At 47.5% G+C, this 21,378-nt stretch overlaps 1 protein-coding gene and 1 long non-coding RNA gene across 2 annotated transcripts in view; both read right to left on the bottom strand.

Annotated features, from left to right (window-relative positions):
- Positions 1-9,811, bottom strand: part of LOC115831207 — a 33,169-nt gene extending 23,358 nt beyond the window's left edge. Inside the window, exon 1 of the long non-coding RNA XR_004026725.1 lies at positions 9,776-9,811. This is a non-coding gene — a long non-coding RNA (uncharacterized LOC115831207). The remainder of the gene's footprint in view (positions 1-9,775) is intronic.
- A 4,121-nt stretch (positions 9,812-13,932) lies between these two features.
- Positions 13,933-21,378, bottom strand: part of TSPAN15 (tetraspanin 15) — a 56,996-nt gene continuing 49,550 nt past the window's right edge. The window contains exons 6-8 of the mRNA XM_030798317.1: positions 17,117-17,164; positions 15,357-15,473; positions 13,933-14,767 (exon numbers count right to left, since the gene is read on the bottom strand). Coding sequence (XP_030654177.1) covers positions 14,618-14,767; positions 15,357-15,473; positions 17,117-17,164 — 315 coding nt within the window. The 3' untranslated portion in view covers positions 13,933-14,617. The remainder of the gene's footprint in view (positions 14,768-15,356; positions 15,474-17,116; positions 17,165-21,378) is intronic.

The raw sequence follows: 21,378 nt of genomic DNA, 5'->3' as shown, positions 1-21,378 counted from the left end.
AGAGACAGGGTTTTGCCCATGTTGGCCAGGCTGGTCTTAAGCTCCTGACCTCACATGATCTGCCTGCCTCAGCCTCCCAAAGTGCTGGGATTACAGGCGTGAGCCACCACACCTGGCCTCCTCTGCTTTTTTGTTTTATTCAGGCACTCAAAGAATTGGATGATGCCTGCCCACACTGGGGAAGGAGATCTTCTTTACTCATTCTACCGATTCAAATGCTAATCTCTTCTGCAACACACTCACAGACACGCTCAGAAATAATATTTTACCAGCTATCTGGGCAGCCCTCAGCCCAGTCAGGTTGACACATGAAATTACCTATCACAGCTATTGTCCAAAAAAAAAAGGAAAATAACAGGTGTTGGCAAGGGTGTGGAGAAACTGGAATTCTTAGGCATTGTGGGTACAAATGTAAAACAGTGCAACCACTGTGGAAAACAGCTCAGCAGTTCTTCAAAAAGCTAAACGTAGAATTACCATATGACCAGCAACTCCACTTCTAGATGTATACTCCCAAAAAGAATCAAAAGCAGAAACTCAAACAGCTATTTGTAAATCAACGTTCATGGCAACATTGTTCATAAGGGCCAAAATGTAGAAGTAACCCAAATGTCCATCAATAGATAAATGGATAAACATAATGTGGTATATGCATACAATGGATTTTTTTTTTTTTTTTGAGACAAGGTCTTGCTCTGTCGCCCAGGCAGGAATGCAATGGTGCAATCTTGGCTCACTACAACCTCCACCTCCCAGGTTCAAGTGATCCTCCCACCTCAGCCTCCCGAGTAGCTAGGGCTACAGGTGTGTGCCACCACGCCTGGCTAATTTTTATATTTTTTGTAGAGATGGGGTCCCCCTATGTTGCCCAGGCCAGTCTTAAACTCCTGGACTCAAGCGACCTGCTTCTGCCCCCGAAAGTGCTGAGATTACAGGTGTGAGCCACCAACCCAGCCAGAAATATTCCTCAGCCATAAAAAGTAACGAAATTCTGACACATGCTATAATATGGGTGAATCTTGAAAACATTATGCTAAGTGAAATAAGCCAGGCATAAAAGGACAAATATTGTGTGATTCCATTCTTGCGTGGAGCCTAAAAGAGGCAAATTCATAGAGACAGAAAATAGAATAGAGGTTACAAGGATTGAGGAGGGTGAAATGGGGATGTATGGCTGAATGGGTGCAGAGTTTCTGTTTAGGATGAAGAAAACGTTCTGGAAATGTATAGGAGCAATGGTTGCACTACATGGTGAATATATTTAATCGCACTGGATGGTACACTTAAAAATGGTTAAAATGGGGCTGGGCACAGTGGCTCATGCCTATAATCCCAGCACTTTGGGAGGCCAAAGCGGGCAGATCACCTGAGGACGGGACTTCAAGACCAGCCTGGCCAACATGGAGAAACCTCATCTCTACTAAAAATACAAAATTAGCCAGGTGTGGTGGCACACACCTGTAATCCCAGCTACTCGGGAGGCTGAGGTGGGAGAATTGCTTGAACCCGGGAGGCAGAGGTTGAGGTGAGCCAAGATCGCGCCATTGCACTCCAGCCTGGGCAACAGAGCAAAACTCTCAAAAAAAAAAAAAATGGTTACAATGGTAAATTTTATGTTATGTATTAATATATTTAGCACAATAAAAAAATTCACCAAAAAGTAGAGAAAGCTACTGAGAATAACACACATTTCCATCTATGGATATCCCTAATGAACAAATATTCACATTTGAACATTTTTGTTTCTGATTTTTAAGGAAAATAAATAAAGCTGTACAAAGTCAAATATCATTTGATCCACAGGTGCATTTCCTTTTCCCTTTACAGAGTCTCATGAGTTTGATATATCTCTTTCCAGTTTTTATTTTTTACCTTTCTTCTTATAGAGATCCATAAGCAATATATTATTTTTTTTGAGACAGGGTCTCCCTCTGTCACCTTGGCTGGAGTACAATAGTGCAATCACAGCTCACTGCAGCCTCGACTTCCTGGGCTCAGGAGATCTTCCCACCTCAAGCCCCAACAACATGGGACGACAGGCGCACCCCACCACGGCCAGCTAGTTTTTTATTATTATTATTTGCAGCGACAGGGTCTCCCATTGCCCAGGCTGGGCTTAAACTCCCCGGCTCAAGCAATCCACCTGCCTCAGCCTCCCAAAGTACTGGGATTACAGGCATGGGCCACTGCACCCAGCCCTATGTATCACTACACAACTAGCTTTTCTCCTCAGCATTGTTCTTGAGCATGGATACATGGAACTTTAGTTCCTTCATTTAAAGTGCTGTATAGTATTCCACACGGGAACATACCAGAGTCCTCCCATTTTTCACTATTATAAACAGCGCTGCAACAGACACCCTCGTGACTGTCTCCTGGAGCACCTATGTGAGTGTCTCTAGGGCTCATCTGTGGGCAGTGAGTGGGCCACAGGCAGTTGAGTTTCTAATCCTCCAAGCCCAGGGCCTGGGTGCCTCCTACCTTTACCCAGGGAACTCATAGATACTATGTTTCTCTATAAGCATTGAAGACATTGGGAAGGACTGCCACAGGAGTTGCACATTGTTAATTTTACTGAGTTCTTTTACTTTTTAAAATCAAGAGTTTATGGCCGGGCGTGGTGGCTCACGCCTATAATCCCAGCACTTTGGGAGGCCAAGGCTGGCGAATCACGAGGTCAGGAGTTCAAGACCAGCCTGGCCAATATGGTGAAACCTCATCTCTACTAAAAATACAAAAATTAGCTGGGCATGGTGGTGCACGCCTGTAGTCCCAGCTACTCAGGGGGCTGAGGCAGAAGGATCGCTTGAACCCATGAGGTGGAGATTGCAGTGAGCGGAGATCACATCACTGCACTCCAGCCTGAGTGACAGAGCAAAATTCTGTCTCAAAAAAAAAAAGAAAAAAAATCAAGAGTTTACTTCTTTAATAACTTCTATTTATTCCTCTGTTTCCTTTACTCTGGGGTGGCGGGGGTGTTGGTAGAGGGAGGGCATAGGCAGGCACTCGGGTGAGACACCCGTGACCCTTGTCCTTGTGTGTTCTCAGTGATGCTCTGTCCATAACCTTTTCCTTTGCATCCTTTGCACGTTTCTCATCTGGCCCTTTGATATCTTACATTTGATTTTTACATTTTCAGGTCTGCTATTTGTTGCATTCAATGCAAATTGAAGTCAGTTACTGTATTTTTTATCACTGTCTCCTACCATGGATTGTCCTTATCTAATGGAAGTATTCTCTTGTACCTTACACAGAGCCTGAAGTACACATATTCTGTCTTTGCCAATACAATGTAGAGCTGAGGAAGGGTATACTCTGAATTGTGTGTCCAGTCAACAAAGATTTATTGAGCACCTACTATATGTCTTGGGAGGTGCAGGAGCTACAGTGATCATAAGACGCAATCCTCGCCCTCTTGTTCTCCTTTCCCTGTAGCTGCCCCCTTTCCCATGGGCCCTCCTGGTGGCTCCTCTAATGGAGAGCTATTTCCACAGGGCGTTGGATGCATGGGTTGCCCTGGCCCCACGCAGGCTCCTCAAACCCTGGCAGAGCCCTCCTCACAGAGCTAAGGCAGGGATATTGGGGCGTATGGTGCCAGCTGTGTCCTGGCCAGGGTAACATTCTCCACAGGCCCGTTCCCCTTCCGGGTGTGAGTCCTTCTGATCCCCCAGGCACCGTGGACCAGGAGCCTCTGGGTGTTTCTGCTGCTCTGTGGTGGAACCTGTGTCCTGCTCTCACTGCCCACTCTCTATCTGGGTGGCTGCTCTTGTGGGAGTTGGTTTCTGAGACCCACTTTTGCTGCCAGCAAGGCCCAGATGATGCTGAGGGGCCCTCCACCGACTAGCCCAGAGGTTCCCCAGTGGAGTCCTTGTCAGCCTCAGGAGGGCAGCTAAGGCCAGTCATAAAAATCCCCTTCAGGAGGCCGAGCCCCTGGCAGCTCCTTGCTGATGGTGTCAGTCTGGACCCCTGCTAGAAGCTGCTCCAAGAACTGCCTCAAGCGCAGGCTTAGCTTCTCAAGTTGATGCGGATATTTTCTATTTGTGTGATTTCTCTGGGTTTTTCCACTGGATATTGGGGCTGGGGGCAGCCCTGGCATGCTGACTTTGGCAGATGGAGGAGAAGACACAGGAGCAGGGAGAGGAAGGGACGGCGCAGCCACCAGCATGGTGACAGGTGGCATTAAAGGGCACCCGTACATCTGGCACAGCCACTCCCTGAGCCATTACACCTGGAAAGCCTTAGATGCCCCTTCTGGAGAGGAGAAGGTAGAGGCCAGAGAGGGACAAATGTTTGGCCACAGCCTATAAGGAGTGCAACACGCTGAGCCTGGCCCTCTGGAGCTCACACATGGGATCCAGTGAGCCCACTGAGTCCTGGGGGCCCAGAGAGCGCAGGGGCCACAGCTCCAGGCCATTTCCATTCCCTGGGTTGGCACCTGCTTAGTGAGCACCCCTTATGTCCCAGGCACTGCAACCTCATCTCTCAGGAGACAGCAGAGCAGAAAGCAGATCACGATCCCACCCCCCAGTGGGGGAGACTGACCATACAAAAACGAATCAGTGAAATGGATGCCCTCAGTGATTGCAGTTTATTATCATGACCTGTTACTATATAGCCTGTTCAGTGCAAGGGCAAGTGCTCGGGGAGGAGTGGCTGCTGAGCCCTCGCAGGAGCTAAGAACTTTCCATGCATGATCCCTCGTCCTCCTCACAGAGACCCGGCCAAGTGGGGATCATCCTCTTGCTTTTGCAGATGAAGAACCTGCCCTCCAGAGCCCTAGTACTCCCACTTCTCATTCTGGCATCTAAGTCATGGCCACCCTCCCTCCCAGCCTCAGTCCAGGCCCCTCTGCAGCTGTCTAAAAACCGAGGCCTCCCTCTGGTGGCCACATGATGCCCAGGTGGAGGCACTGCTGGGGGCTTCACCTCAGATTCTATTGGGGGAAGGAGGCAGCACTGGCCCTGATCCTACTCAGCTACTCAGATGCAGGCAGAGTGGTTCAAAACCTGGTTCTTCCATTTATTCCACTAACTGTATGACTTGAATAAGTCAGCTGATCTCTAAGCCCCTATGTCCTTACCCGCCAAATGCAAATCATAAAGGCCCTGCCTTTTTGCTGTGATGACTAAATGGGATGAAGAATGAAATGTGCTAAGCAAATGCCTGGTACATAGTGACCGAATGAGAGCCAATAACAGTAACCTTGGTTGCTACTCCTATTGTTAGTATCCGGCCTCAGTTTCCCAGCCTATGAAATGGGAATGGGAAAGTCTCATCTGTCCGAACTTCACAAAATGATCACTCTTTCAGTCAACAATTATTTATTGAGCACCTACTATAATCAGGACCTATAGTATTTTAGGCTCCCTCACCTTGTGGTCTGCTCTTTTGGGGTATGGGGTGGAAGGCAGACTCCTGCTGCCACCCAGGCAGGTGCCCAGGCTCTAGGGAGTGGAGAGGGTGGAGTTGCTGAGTGCTGGCTGCCAAGCAGTGGGTCAGCCGCGCCACCTAGCGACCACATGCCTCCATGTCAGCTCTGCTCATTTTCTTGCTGGGAACACTTGGTGCCTTCTGCCTGGGCTTTAGGACTACAAATCAGGCTCCCTCCAAGGGGTCACGAGCTGTGGAAAGCCAGGGCCTTGTGCCAGAGCTTGTGGCCCCATAATACTTCTGGGTGCTTCTCAGTCCCCAGGAAGGTGGTAGGCAAGGCAAGAGCTTGGAAGGAGCCAGGCTCTGGGGTTGCTGGCGGGGCCTCTTGGACTGCAACTTACTAAGCTAGTCTGGCCTTTATCTTTCCTCTCCTGCAAAATGGGTGATCATAAAAGAAGTCCCTCCACACACCGAATTGAAATGAGCCTCAGAGGAGATGGGAAGGTGGGGGAGGATGTGAAAGTGTTGGGAGCTGGATCTTCCTGTGAGAGGACAGATGGAACCGTGTGAGCTACGAATGAACCGAGTCAGCCCTGGCGACCTGCTGACTAGAGCAGGGACCCAGGGCTGAGGCTAGAGTGGTGGATAAGACCTCAAATTGCAGGCTGGATGAGGTCAACAAGGGATTGTGGATAGAAAAGACAGATGAGGCCCTCAAATGCTAAGAGGTTGGGAAAGTGAAATCAACAACTGAGACTCATAAGAGGGGGCCTCAGAAGTAAGAGAAAAACTAGGCAAGGTTGGTGTCTTGGAGGAAAAACAAGAAGGCATTTCAAGGAGGAGAGAATGATCAACTGGCCACATGTGGCAGGTGAGCCAAGCTGAGTAATGCCACGGAGACATAGGACCTAGCAATGAAGGGGTCACTGGTGATGCTGATAAGACAAGAGTCTAATTAGGGAGGTCCAAGAATGACGGGAGAAGAGGAACCAGAAACAGAGAGGACAGACACTCTTTCAAAGCAGTTGCTGTAGAGGGAAAGAGAGACAGGGCAGGGGCTGGAGAGGAGAAATCATCAGAAGAGCTTTGCTTATCTGTGTGCTTGTTTAAGATGGGAATACTAAGAGCTTATTTATATGCTCATGAGAATGGTCCAGCTGGCTCTTTGAGAAGATCTTTAAAATCTATAAACCCCTAGCCAGACTAATTAGGGAAAAGAGAAAAAAAGACAAATTGCCAATATCCAGGAATAAGAGAGATGAAATCACTACAGGTTCTAGAATAAGGGAGTGTTAGAAACAACTTTATGTCAATAAGTTTAACAGCTTAGATGAAATCAAATTCCTTGAGGGAAAAAACTACCAAAGCTCTCAAGAAGAAATAAGTAGTCTTATATCCACTAAAGAAATTAGATTTACAGTTTAAAATCTTCCTACAAAGAAGATTTTCCAGGTAGCTTCACTAGTGAATTTTATTAAACTTTTAAAGAAGAAATACCACCAATTCTACAAACTCTTCCAGAAAATTGAAAAGGAAGGAATATTTCCCAGCTAATTCTACGAAGCCAGCATGACTCTGATATTAAAATGTGGCAAAGATTTTACAAGAAAACAATCCTCCTAAACAAACGTGCAAAAATCCTAAACAAAATTTCAACAAACCAAATCCAACAATATATTAAAAGGGTACTACATCATCACTGAATGGGGCTTATTCCAGGAATGCAAGGTTAATTCAGCATGTGAAAATCAATGAAATTCACCATATTCGCAAATTTTAAAATATGCAGGAAAAGGCATTTGACAAAATCCAACATCTAGTCCCAACAAAAATGTTCAGTAAACTAGAAATACAAGAGAACTTAGTCAACCTGGATAAAGAATGTCCATGAAAAACCTACATCCAACATTATACTTAATGATAAAAGACTGAACACTTTCCCCCTAAGATTAGGACCAAGTCAAGGAGGTCTGCTCTGACATTTGCTACGCAATATTGACCAAAACGTAGTGAAAAATCCAGAAGTAAACCTACAGATATATGGACAATTGTTTTTCAACAAAGGTGCCAAGGCAATTCAGTGGAAATTCATTCCTGCTTTCAACAGGTGGTGCGGGAGCAATTGGATATGCATGTACAAAACAGATTAATTTTGATGCGTACTTTGTAGCATGTTAGAAAATTAACTCAGGCCGGGCGCGGTGGCTCACGCTTGTTATCCCAGCACTTTGGGAGGCCGAGACGGGCAGATCATGAGGTCAGGAGATCGAGACCACAGTGAAACCCCGTCTCTACTAAAAAAAAAAAATACAAAAAAATTAGCCGGGCGTGGTGGCGGGTGCCTGTAGTCCCAGCTACTTGGAGAGGCTGAGGCAGGAGAATGGCGTGAACCCGGGAGGCGGAGCTTGCAGTGAGCCGAGATCGCGCCACTGCACTCCAGCCTGGGCAACAGAGCAAGACTCCGTCTCAAAAAAACAAAACAAAAACAAAAAAAAAAAAAACAAAAGAAAATTAACTCAGAACGAATCCTTGACTTAAATGTAAGAGCGTTATATAATTGTAACATAACTATAAAAATTCTAAAAGAAAAGGTAGGAGAAAACCTTTGTGACCTTGGTTTAGGCAAACATTTCTTAGCTATGACACCAAAAGCATCATGCATGAAAGAAAACATTGATAAATTGGAGCTCATCAAGTTAAAAACTCCTGCTTTTTGGAAAACACCATTAAGAGACTGAAAAGACACACCACAGACTGGGCATGGTGGCTCATGCCTGTAATCCCAGCACTTTAGGAGGCTGAGGTGGGAAGGTCCTGAGCCCAGGAGTTCAAGGGCAGCCAGGGCAACAGAGTGAGACCCAATCTCTACATGAAGGAGAGAGAGAGAGAGAGAACAAGACAAGCCACAGACTGAAATTTTTCAAATCATACAACTAATCAAGGACCCGTATCAGTAATATACAAAGAGTTGTCAAAATTCAATAATACAAAAACAATCTAATTTTTTAAGAAAATATTTCAAAAGACACTTCAGCAAAGAAATTATGTGGATGGCAAATATGTCTACGAAAAGCACTCAACATGATTAATTATTAAGGAAATGCAAATCAAAACCACAATAAAATATCACCACACACCCATTAGCATGACTAAGAAAAACTGGCCATACCAACTGCTGGCAAGGATGTAGGGAAACCAGAACTCTCATACACTGCTGGTGGGGATACAAAATTGTGCAACCATTTTGGAAAATAGTTTGGCAGCTTCTTAAAAAGTTAAACATATGGTTACATATAATCCAGCCATTCTACTTCTAGATATTTACCCAAGAGAAATGAAAGTATGTGTTTTTACAAAGACACATGCACAAGTGTTCATAGCAGCTTTATTTGTAACAACAACAACAAACTGGATACACAAACGTCCATCAGTAGATGAATGGATAAATAAACCATGGTATATCTATACAACAGTATACTGCTCAGCAATAAAAAGAAATGAACTTCTGATATATGCTACAAAATGAATGAATCTTAAAATGATTACTGAGTGAAAGAAGCCAGACAGAAAGAGTGCATCCTGCATGGGTCCACCTATATAACATTTTAGAAAATACCAAGTAATTTATAGAGACAGAAAGCAGAGCTCTGGTTGCTTGAGCATAGGGTGTGGATGGTGGGAAGGGCTATAATAAACAGATTACAAAGGGACAAGAGGACATTTTTTAGAGTGATGGATATGTTCATTATCTTGACTGCAGTGATGGTTTCACTGACACATTTGTCAGTTTAAATACACGCAGTTTATTTTATATCCAGTATACCTCCATAAATTGTTAAAAATATATTTCAAGAATATGGTATTAGATATTTTTATACAAAATCAGTCTTCCTTAATGCATCTTATAAAAAATAATTATATAACAAATAAATCGAAAAGCAAAGCCCACAAACCTCCTCAACTTCACAAATGATGTAGGCTGCGCAAATATTATTATTTTCTATGTGTGTCATGGTGTGGGAAAGGACTCGTTTATGGTTGCATCCTTGCGAGACAAGAGGCCAAGATAATGTCATTGGCTTTAAAGCACAAAAGCATGTCTGTCATGGCCAGGGAGTCCCCAACCACAGGATGGACAAAGCCCTCTCCAGGTACTCTGCTTCCATCCATTTCATTTTTTTTTTTTTTTATACTTTAAGTTCTGGCATACACGTGCAGAATGTGCAGGTTTGTTACATAGGTATACACGTGCCATGGTGGTTTGCCGCACCCATCAACCCATCGTCTACATTAGGTATTTCCTCTAATGCTATCCTCCCCCTAGCCCCCCACCCTCTGAAAGGCCCCAGTGTGTGATCTTTCCCTCCTTGTGTCCCTGTGCTCTCATTGTTCAACTCCCACTTACGAGTGAGAACATGCAGTGTTTGGTTTTCTGTTCCTGTGTCAGTTTGCCGAGAATGATGGTTTCCAGCTTCATCCATGTCCCTGCAATGAGAACAAAGACACGACGTACCAGAGTCTCTGGGACACAGCAAAAGCAGTGTTTAGAGGGAAATTTATAGCACTAAATGCCCACAAGAGAAAGCAGGAAAGATCTAAAATCGACACTTTAACATCACAATTAAAAGAACTAGAGAAGCAAGAGCAAACACATTCAAAAGCTAGCAGAAGGCAAGAAATAACTAAGATCAGAGCAGACTGAAGGAGATAGAGACACAAAAAACCCTTCAAAAAATCAATGAATCCAGGAGCTGGTGTTTTGAAAAGATTAACAAAACAGACTGCTAGCAAGACTAATAAAGAAGAGAAGAGAAAGGAATCAAATAGACACAATAAAAAATGATAAAGGGGATATCACCACTGATCCCACAGAAATACAAACTACCTTCAGAGAATACTATAAACACCTATGCAAATAAACTAGAAAATCTAGAAGAAATGGATAAATTCCTGGACACATACACCCCCACAAGACTAAACCAGGAAGAAGTCGAATCCCTGAATAGACCAATAACAAGTTCTGAAATTGAGGCAGTAATTAATAGCCTACTAACCAAAAAAAGCCCAGGACCAGACAGATTCACAGCCAAATTCTACCAGAGGTACAAAGAGGAACTGGTACCATTCCTTCTGAAACTATTCCAAACAACAGAAAAAGAGGGACTCTTCCCTAACTGATTTTATGAGGCCAGCATCATCCTGATACCAAAACCTGGCAGAGACACAACAAAAAAAAGAAAATTTCAGGCCAATATCCCTGATGAACAACGATGCAAAAATCCTCAATAAAATACTGGCAAACCAAATCCAGCAGCACATCAAAAAGCTTATCTACCACGATCAAGTCAGCTTCATCACTGGGATGCAAGGCTGGTTCAACATACGAAAATCATTAAACGTAATCCATCACATAAACAGAACCAATGACAAAAACCACATGATTGTCTCAATAGATGCAGAAAAAGCCTTCAATAAAATTTAACACCCCTTCATGCTAAAAACTTTCAATAAACTAGGTATTGATGGAACGTATCTCAAAATAATAAGAGCTACAGCCAATATCATACTGAATGGGCAAAAGCTGGAAACATTCCCTTTGAAAACCGGCATAAGACAAGGATGCCCTCTCTCACCACTCCTATTCAACATACTGTTGGAAGTTCTGGCCAGGGCAATGAGGCAAGAGAAAGAAATAAAGGGTATTCAAATAGGAAGAGAGGAAGTCAAATTGTCTCTGTTTGCAGATGACATGATTGTGTATTTAGAAAACTCCATCGTCTCAGCCCAAAATCTCCTTAAGCCAATAAGCAACTTCAGCAAAGTCTCAGGATACAAAATCAATGTGCAAAAATCACAAGCATTCCTATAAACCAATAACAGAGAGCCAAATCATGAGTGAACTCCCATTCACAATTGCTATAAAGAGAATAAAATACCTAAGAATACAACTTACAAGGGATGTCAAAGACCTCTTCAAGGAGAACTACAAATTACTGCTCAAGGAAATAAGAGAAGACACAAACAAATGGAAAAACATTCCATGCTCATGGATAGGAAGAATCAATGTCGTGAAAATGGCCATACGGCCCAAAGTAATTTACAGATTCAATGCTATCCCCATCAAGCTACCATTGACTTTCTTCACATAATTAGAAAAAACTACTTTAAATTTCATGTGGAACCAAAAAAGAGCCCGTATAGCCAAGACAATCCTAAGCAAAAAGAACAAAGCTGGAGGCATCACGCTACTTGACTTCAAACTATAGTATAAGGCTACAGTAACCAAAACAGCATGGTACTGGTACCAAAACAGATATATAGACCAATAGAACAGAACAGAGGCCTCAGAAATAACACCACACATCTACAATAGCTGATCTCTGACAAACCTGCAATGGAGAAAGGATTCTCTATTTAATATTTAATAAATAGTGTAGTGAAAACTGGCTAGCCATATACAGAAAACTGAAACTGGACCCCTTCCTTACACCTTATACAAAAATTAACTCAAGATGGATTAAAGATTTAAACACAAGACCTAAAACCATAAAAACCCTAGAAGAAAACCTAGGCAATACCATTCAGGACATTGGCATGGGCAAAGACTTCATGACTAAAACACCAAAAGCAATGGCAACAAATGCCAAAATTGACAAATGGGATCTGATTAAACTAAAGAGCTTCTGCACAGCAAAAGAAACTATCATCAGAGTGAACAGGCAACCTACAGAATGGGAGAAAATTTTTGCAATCTATCCATCTTACAAAGGGCTAATATCCAGAATTTAAAGGAACTTAAACAAATTTACAAAAAATAAAATCAACCCCATCAAAAAGTGGGCAGAGGATATGAACACACACTTCTCAAAAAATAGGATATTTATGCTTCCATTTCTTGAGAGGTGAGTGACCAAGGTTTGGAAAAGACGAGATGAGTGTCTGCTGGATCTTAGCCATCTGTGGCACCAGCGCTGGTCCACGTAAGCAGCTGGCCAGGGGTGCAGTATGAAGTAGAGGGGTGTCTGTGAGTGGTGATGGAAAGAGGGAAGACAAGCGGTCCGGGTTCCAGGTTCCAGGTAAGGTGACCTTGGATAAGCGATTCAGAACAGCCTGTATCCTACGGTGCCTCTGCCATCCTGCTGCCCCTAAAGGCAGCTGCCATCTCCCCTCTGGGCACAAAAGGGGTTCTCAGAACAGCCAGAGCCCCAGGACTACAAGGCCTCCAGCCAGACACAGAGCTTGACCTGGCCTTGTGTCCCTTAGGTCAAAGTGGGACAAGACAGAGGCTGCAGCAGTGGCTACAGTGAATATCCCCGGGACAGAGCTTCGGAAGCAGCTGCAGCCTCCACTGGTTTTGCACGCCTAGTACCATGTGTGCACAGGAGGCAACAGAGGCAGTAGAGCAGAGGGGCTGAGTGGCTCAAGAGATCCTACCTGGGCTCAAGTCACGGCTTTGTCACTTACCAGCTGCCTGCCTGGGCAAGTTACTTAACTGCCCTGTGCCTCAGTTTCCCCACTAATAAAATGGAGATAAGAATTACCCTAGTCGTGAGGATTAAAGGAGTTAATATCGTTCCTGGCAAAGTATGCTCTATGGTGTGTTTGTTATTGTTGTGTTATTGCATACTTTAAAATACCCTCCTCCTGCCCCTTCTTACACATGGGTTTGGCACCCGTGGCAGAACAAGCATCTAACCACTTAACTTCTGAGTGTATAGACGGTTCCCACCGTTAGAGTTCTTCAGGTTTGGGGTTCTTGCTGCTTTATTTCTTTTCTTTTTTTTTTTTTTTTTTTTTGAGATGGAGTCTCTCTGTTGCCCAGGCTGGAGTACAGTGGCGTGATCTCGGCTCACCACAACCTCCAACTCCCGGGTTCAAGCGATTCTCCTGCCTCAGCCTCCTGAGTAGCTGGAACTACAGGCGCGCACCACCATGCCCGGCTAATTTTTGTATTTTTAGTAGAGATGGGGTTTCACTATGTTGGTCAGGCTGGTCTTGAACACCTGACCTCGTGATGGCCCACCTCAGCCTCCCAAAGTGCGGGGTTACAGGCGTGAGCCACCGTACCCGGCCTCTTGCTACTTTATTTCTATTGCCCTGGCTACTAAGAGCCTCACAAAAAAATCTAGATCCCATGTCTTGGGGCCTGAAGGTTTGGGTGGACCGATCCACGCAAGTCCCGGCATCTCCAGCAGGGGTCGACCGACACCACGCTCTGCATGCGTTGCGCGGCAGCCATTGGGCACACTGAGGGCTGCAGGGAGCGCTGTAAGTAGACCTGTGGGCAACTCCGCTTCCCTGGTCCCCCACCCCGTCCACCGCATTTCCTGGAGGTGGAGCCTCATGCTGTACCTGGCCCAGGGTGTTTCCCTCGGTTCTCGGTAAAATAGGCGTGGTCACCTCTGGCCCTGAGACTTCCCCCACTCCGCCTGTATCCCAAGCTATGCCAAATCTTCACCCCATGCACCCCCTTCATCCTCGCATCCACAAGGGGTTTCCAAATCCAGGTTGCAGCCTTCCTTACCCCCACCCCAACAAAACAGCACACATGAAAGGCAAAAAAAAAAAAAAAAAAAAATTCATGTTTTTATTGTTTGATTAACTGGTTAGGGGAAGGGTAAGAATAAGACATGCGGGGAAATACCAGCTTTGATTAGTCAGAAATTCCTGTTATCTGTACAAAAAAATGAATGTTACAAAAATCACTTAAAAAACTAGGCTCAAGGAAGCAGCCGCCCTTGCAAGAGGGCTCAAGGCACCTGGGAGGCTGAGAAGAGGCCAACCTGGCCCTGGGCATGGCTGCGGGGACAGCTCTTCCCTCCTGCCCTTCCCCAAATGCCCTTCCCTCCTGCCCAGAGGGGCACACTCCCTCTCCCCGATTACAGGTGCTACAAAACTGCCTTGAATACCACTGGCCAAGGCACTGCCAGAGATGAAATGGGCCCTGAGCGGAGCCCCAGGCTCTCCCTCCCCACAGCCCAGGCCTGGAGAAAGGAGGGCCTTGTTCCCCAGGCCCCAGGTGGGCACAGATTCCAGAGCTGCCTCGGGGAAGCCTCTTAGGGGAGGCCCAGGCTCCGCCCCATGGGGAGGCAGAGGCCGTGGGACCCACACACAGGCACACACAGCCCTGGCTTTGGTCAGTACTGAGTGTGGGCAGAGGGGCCGCAGCCCTGTCCAGCCCCGTGATGTTGACTGAGAGGTGCTATCCCAGACGGTCCTTGCTGGAGCTGCCATCGCAGGCTGGGCCCTAATTGGGGTAGCACAAGCAGCATCCCGTGCCCGCCGCCTCCACGCTGGGCTTGGCACCGGGCCCCAGGAGCCCATCAGTGACAGAGTGCTCCATGATGATGTCCTCCACCCGGGTGATGTACAGCAGCGTCAGCAGCACCCCCAGGAACTGAGAAGAAGGGGCAGGGCTGGTGAGGGCCTGCTGGGCATCAGGGCAGCCCTCCCTGCAGCTCCCGGCTCCCAGAAACCCAAGCAGCCAGTCCCAAGCCCTCATGGTCCTGTGTGACCTGGACAACACCCACAGCAGAGACTTCTCCCAGCACCCACACTGCCCAAGAAGCTCCCACCTGGGACCCCCCTCTCCCCTTCCCGGGAAATCCCAGAGCTCCTCGCTGTGCCCAATCAGCAAGGGCCCCTCCCTTCTGGGATTCCTGCCTCCACCCCAGCTCTGCCGCACACTATCTAGGGGATCTTGGCAAGTCACTGAAGCTTGCCGCTCCTCAGTTTCCTCCTCTGTGAATGGGCATTATAATAATGCCTCCCTCACAAAAAGAAGTGAAGCAGCAGTGCCTGTGCAGCACTTGGAAGAGCTTCGCCACCACTGCTATTGCCATTCGCCCCTCCTTCCAGCCATGCAGCCCTCCCCAGGCAAGTCCTGGACTTCTATGAAAAAAGCCTCTTTGCTCTTCCCCTCTGCACCTTCTCTGCCCTTCTGCAATCACCAAGTCACACTTTCTCTGAACCCATGGCCTGCCCACCTGGGGAAGCAGGATGCCCAGGAGGATGCCCGCCATGATGGTGTAGTTGTCCATGAACCAGATGATCACGGCGTTGGTGCAGCCCCGCACGTAGATGACATCCTGCACACTGAAACGCTGCATGGGAAGGAGCTGGGTCAGCCCAGCAGAGGATCTCGGCTGGCAGGAGCCACAGCCCCGACTCTGCCATTTACACAAGGTCCAGGCTAGTCCCTCAACCGCCGTGATCCTCAGTTTCCCATATGCAGCATGAGAAGGTGACCCTAGATTCTGATTCTTAATGGACAGTACTGTTCTCTAGAGAGGACTGGGGACACCGTGGTGGCACTTTTGGTTTCCCTAGCAATCGAGGTTGGGGGCTGAGGGACTGCAGAGCTCAGGGTAATCCTACTCCACAAACAACTGCCCTGCCTGTGTGCTTCTCAGATGTCCCTGCATGAAAAGCCTCACAGATATTTTCCATACATGAAAAGCCTATTTATAATTATCCAAGCCAATAGCCCCACTCTAGGTACATATAAAAAACAAAGCAGAGTTGGGCATGGTGGCCTGTGCCTGCAGTCCCAGCTACTATGGAGGCTCAGTTGGGAGGACTGCCTGAGCCTAGGAGTTTGAGGCCAGCCTAGGCAACAGTGAGACCCTGTCTGTCTCTTAAGGGAAAAAAAAAAAAAGCAATTCTGCATTTGTTTTAATATACAAAGAATTTTCCAGAACTACTACTAAGTAAATTAAGGAATGATTACACATTATTTAATTCAGAACTTTATCAAGAATTGTTCACCGTTTTTAAAAAACCATGCCAATGGCAAAAATGATGCCCATGGTATGTGAGTCGCCAACACAATGCCCAATATCAGCTGCCCTGTAGCTACTACAGCCTCAGGGATGCCTCACATCAGTGCAGACACCTGACTACATTGTGTCTTCTGCACCCCCCACTGCCTAAGCACTTACATGATGAACTATGTTAAACAGCTGTAAATTGCTGTATTTTATTTCTACTTTATCTCAGATCATTATGTTAATTGTATTGGAATTGGGCATGTAGGTAGGTTATCTGTGAATTTCACTTGGGGATAATAAATAGGACATTACCACTGTTTGTTATAAAAATGGCCATTGGTTCTGAGGGGCTGAGAACCACTGCTGGTCTATGGCTCTCAAGCATGTGTCAGAATCACTCACTAGCCCCATCCCAAGAATGTGCATTTTTCACATTCCCAGGGGACGTTGTTGCTGCTGGACTGGGGACCCCACTTTGAAAGCCACTGCTCTGCATGTCAGCTCACTGTTCCTTTCAGGTCCCTTCTCAGCACCACCCCTGCTTCTCTCTTAGACCAGGGGTGTTGCCCAGGAAGCTGACCCAGGAGCAACCCCCAGAGGGGGTTACCATCCTCTAGAACTCCTGGGTCCCAGGTGGCCCCAGGGGCAGAGGCAAGCTGGTGCTGAGCATGGCTGGGCACACAGCACGCTGCGGGTACCAGGAAGGGCCGTGGTGGCTTCATGTGGACCAGCCCACAGTAGGTGCTTGGCAAACCCTGACAGGCAGCATCTCCCAGCCTGGGGGAATTCTTGGTTCCCTGAGCCCTTCTGTGTCAGGGTGGGGGTGGAAAACCCCAGCAGTCCTGGCTCTGGGTCACAGCCAGGAATGTCAGAAAATCTCAGTGGCCGGGACCCCGACCTCAATAAACCCCTCCGATCACCCCAGGGTGGAACAGGAAGAGCAACACTTCCAGGGAAAGGCATTTCAAAGACATTACCTCCTTGTCGATAGTTTTGTAGCCACACATGGTGTTGACAACTTCTGTCTGAAATGGAAATGTATAATAGCTAATATTTATAATGGTTCTAACTCAAAAAGGCACTATTACCCTACCCATTTTACAGATGAAAACCGAAGCACAGAGTTGCACTGTCCAGCAGGGATGGAGCTGAGATTCCGACCCAGGCAGTCTGGCTTGAGTCTCCATCATAACCACCTCCTCCTCCAAGAAATGCCCTGTGAAAAAACTGTAGGAATGCAGGTTCCATGACTTTTACATGAGAGAACCACCCCTCCACTAGCAGCAGATCGGGACCCCAGAGAAAGGCGTGCTGCCCAGGCTTCCGGTCGATGACCGCCCCAGAGCACCGCTTTGCTCACACCGTCTCAGAGGTCGGGTTGGGGCTGCACCATCTCAGGGGTCGGGGTGGGGCTGTTCCTGCGCCACTGGCTCTTGGGAGGAAAACCTCAGACTACAGCTGGCACAGGGTCAGCTGTGGTTTACCTGAAGTCCAGGCCAGTTCCATAGACCACTGCTCCACCAGCAGAGAGTGCTGCCAAAACTTCCTTCTTGGGAAGAGAGGTGCTCTCCAGAACTCCCAACTACTGATTAATTTAGGCATAGGGAAACCTGTGGTCACGCCCTAGACCTCATCAAACCCCTCCCCAGGCAGGCCCTCACTCACAGGCTGCCGTGGGCACTTCCCATCACCACCTGTGCCCTGCAGGGTCTCCTCCAACCACCAGGGAAGAGAGTGAGACTTTCTGGTCCAGCCCGTGACCACCCCCAACCCTGCTGCTTTACATCTAAGTGAACGCTGCCATGGGGGATGAGTGCCACAGGCGCCAGTGATGACTCAGGAGGGCAACAGCAGAGCCCCCAGCGTGCCCTCTGGCGTCACATTTCCTGGGTCCAGATCCTGCTCTGCCACTTAGGAGCTGTGACAAACCTTAGGTGGGCTGCTAAGGAACCCGCATGCAGAGCTACTCAATACGTATTTGTTAACTGAGCAAATGAATAAATGAATAGGTTGTGATGATCACAGAACCCACCTCCTAGGGCTGTTTTGGACATAAAGTGAGATACACATATAAAGTGCTTATCACGGGGCTGGGCACATGGAGAAGCACAAGAATGCTGGCTGGCGTAATTTGTTCGCAATTCCAGCCCCTGGAAAGGTAAGGCAGGGTGTCTTCTCTCCTTCCAGGAGAGAGGGTTGGGCCTCAGATGTCATCTAGGTCATTCTAAATGTCAGGGCTTGATGTGCAGGCAAGATAACTTCCCTCATTCTAGCTGGTTCTCCAGGTAGCCTCAGTCCCAGCCATGCCCAGTGCCCACTGGGCATTAGTCAGCCAGTGTTTTTGGCCCTTCCAGGCCATAAACACAACCTCTATGGAGAGGGTCAGGCCTGGAGAGCAGGTGCGAGGGCACATGAGGGGAGTGAGTGCTTTCCATCTCGTTGGTTCATTCATTTGTTCATTGAACAAATATTAACTGAGCACCTATTGCATGCCAATCCCAGTTCTAGTCACTTGAAATACAGAACAAGACAAAAGTCCCTGCCTTCATGGAACTTACACTGTAGAAAGGGAGATAATGAACATTAACAAATAGGTAAGCTGCATGGTACGTAGGGAGGTGACAAGAGTGACTTCACTGGGCCAGCTCTGGTGACCTTGGGGGATGAGTCTCTTAGCACACAGGCAACTGGCAGAGGCCTCTCTGGCATCAGAGCCCAGAACCCTTCTCCAGGCCCAGGGGGGACTCACCTCACCCTGCCAGGAGAGCCCCTCACCAAGGGGTGAGGGGATACGATGCATCCACAGTCTTTCCAAAAGTAAAGCCTGCCTGGGTTTACCTGCCTGACCGTAGAATCCATATTCTGCAAGAGGCTCTGCTTAAGTTCACAGGCCCCAAGACCAGGGTCCAGTAGCCTCTTCCATCCTGCACGGGGCCACAGGACAGGAAGTCAGAAGGGGGACCCCTGGGCAGCCAGAAGATCACAGCAACGTTCATGTGTGCATCCTCTCACCCTGAAAAGACTGAGCAGCTAATAGGGACAGGGAGAGGGGCCTTCATGACAGGCCCCCAAGGGGTAGCCAACAACAAGGGAAGGGAGGTACATGAAAATTGGTCCCAAGAGCTCAGCAGGCACAGCAATCTGGAGCCTTTAATGTAGAAGCACGCTGCACTCTGCACCAACATCTCCCAGGGATATATCCTGGTATAACCAGATTTTACAGCCCTATGTGAACTTCTATGGCTCAAATCCTCTATTGGAAGCTCATATAAGACATTTCTTTTAAAGCTGAGTGTTAGGGAAAAAGTTACTATCCCTGAAGAACTGCTATGTTCTGCTGAACAGTAACAATGTAACAGACCATGTCTCCCTTTTCCTTTTGGTTGCCAGGAAACTCTAAGCCAGTGGTCTCCAACCTTTCTGGCACCAGAGACTGGTTTCCAGGAAAACAATTTTTCCACAGGATGGGGTGCGGGGGGTGGGGGGTGATGGTATTGGGATGAAACCATTCCACTTCAGATCATCAGGCATTAGTTTGATTCTCATAAGGAGCACACAACCTAGGTCCCTTGCATGCACAGTTTACAATAGGGTTCACGCTCCTATGAGACTCTAATGCTGCTGCTGATGTGACAGGAGGTGGAGCTCAGGCGGTAATGTTCCCTCACCCTCTGCTCACCTCCCGTTGTGCGACCTGGTTCCTAACAAGCCACTGACCCGTACTGGTTCATGGCCCGGAGGTGGGGGAGCCCTGCTCCAAGCCATCAGACACGAGGCTCAGCTCCTTTTCAGTGAGTCCATGAGGTCCTGAGGCTTAGATAGCAGGATTTTATACTTTTCTCCATCATCTAGGCCTCCTATCTGAGAATACAATTTCCACAGTCCTGATTTTTAATGCTATTTTAGTTTTTTACACTACATATTTCCTGTGTACTCATTCAAATCCCAGGTTGAATAGTACAGTGTAAAATAAATAGATCTGGACACAAATCAACCAGTTCTATGGAGGAAGGGAACGCCCTATTTCACATTTAGAGAAAATCATCCAGGTGTGGTGGCACAGGGAGAATCAATGGTCATGTGTAACACAGGGTCAGATAACCCCGGCCAGGGGAAGGCTCCTCCCTACCTCGGTGCTCTCATTCAGATGCTGTCTTTATATTCTACCCTCTCTGCAGATGATGTCCGTGTTTACACCCCTAGCCTAGTCATTCCCAGAACTCCAGACTCCTATATCCAACCGCATCTTTGACATCCCTGCTGGGATGCTGAACAGGCTCTCAAACCCCCCATGTCCACAGTGAGCTCCTGGTCACCCAACCTGCCTCCTTGCAGTCCTCCCCTCTCAGGCAGTGGCAGCCCCGTCTTTCCTGTGGCTCAGACCAAAACCTGGGTATCCTCCTTGATTTCTCTCTCTCATTCATCGCCCACATCTGCTATGCCAGCAAATCCTGCAGGCTTACTTGCAAAATACAGCCAGAATGTCACCACGGTTTGCCACTTCCACCACCACCACCACCACCACCACCACCCAGCTCCAAGCATCTGTCTTCTCCCTGGTGCAGGGATGCTGTGGGGAGCCCTTAGCTGTCAGCCCCCTGCAGTAACTACTTCGTGTGATCATTAATTTTATATGTCAACGTGACCGGGCCATGGGATACCGAGATATTTGGCCAGACATTATCCTGGGTGTCTCTGCGGGGGTGTTTCTGCATGAGGCTAATGTTTAAATCAGCAGACTAAGTAAAGCAGATGGCCCTGCCCAAGGGGGAGAGGTCTCAACTGATCGGTGAAGGCCTGAACAGAACAAAAGACTGCCCTCTCCTCAGTAACCATAAGAGAATTCTCCCTGCTTGGCTACCTTCGGGATTGAACTGAAATGCTGGCTCTTCCTAGGTTTGAAGCCTGACCAGCCTTTGAATGGGAACTCCACCCTCAGCTCTCCGGGGTCTCCAGCCTGCCGACTCACCCTGCAGATCTTGGGACTTGCCCACCTCCATAATTACACAAGCCAATTCCTTATCATCAATCAATCCCTCTTTCCTCTTGCTGTATTAGTCGGTTCTCGGCTGAACAGAGCCAGCAAGTCCCTTCTTGGGTGGACCACTGGACTCACACAATGCCTGGTCAATGTGGGTGGGAGTGTGAAGGCCTGGCCTCCTCACCCCAGTAGGGGACAACTCTGAAGGGTTGTCCTCGTAGATGTGGCTGAGGCCTCCAGCCGAACTGAGCTGAGGCT

This window comes from Nomascus leucogenys, chromosome 18, assembly GCF_006542625.1.
Source record: "Nomascus leucogenys isolate Asia chromosome 18, Asia_NLE_v1, whole genome shotgun sequence".
In the NCBI taxonomy this organism is placed as follows: Eukaryota; Metazoa; Chordata; class Mammalia; order Primates; family Hylobatidae; genus Nomascus; species Nomascus leucogenys.
The sequence above is the reverse complement of the archived record's forward strand: the minus strand, read 5'-3'. Positions and strand labels throughout refer to the sequence as shown.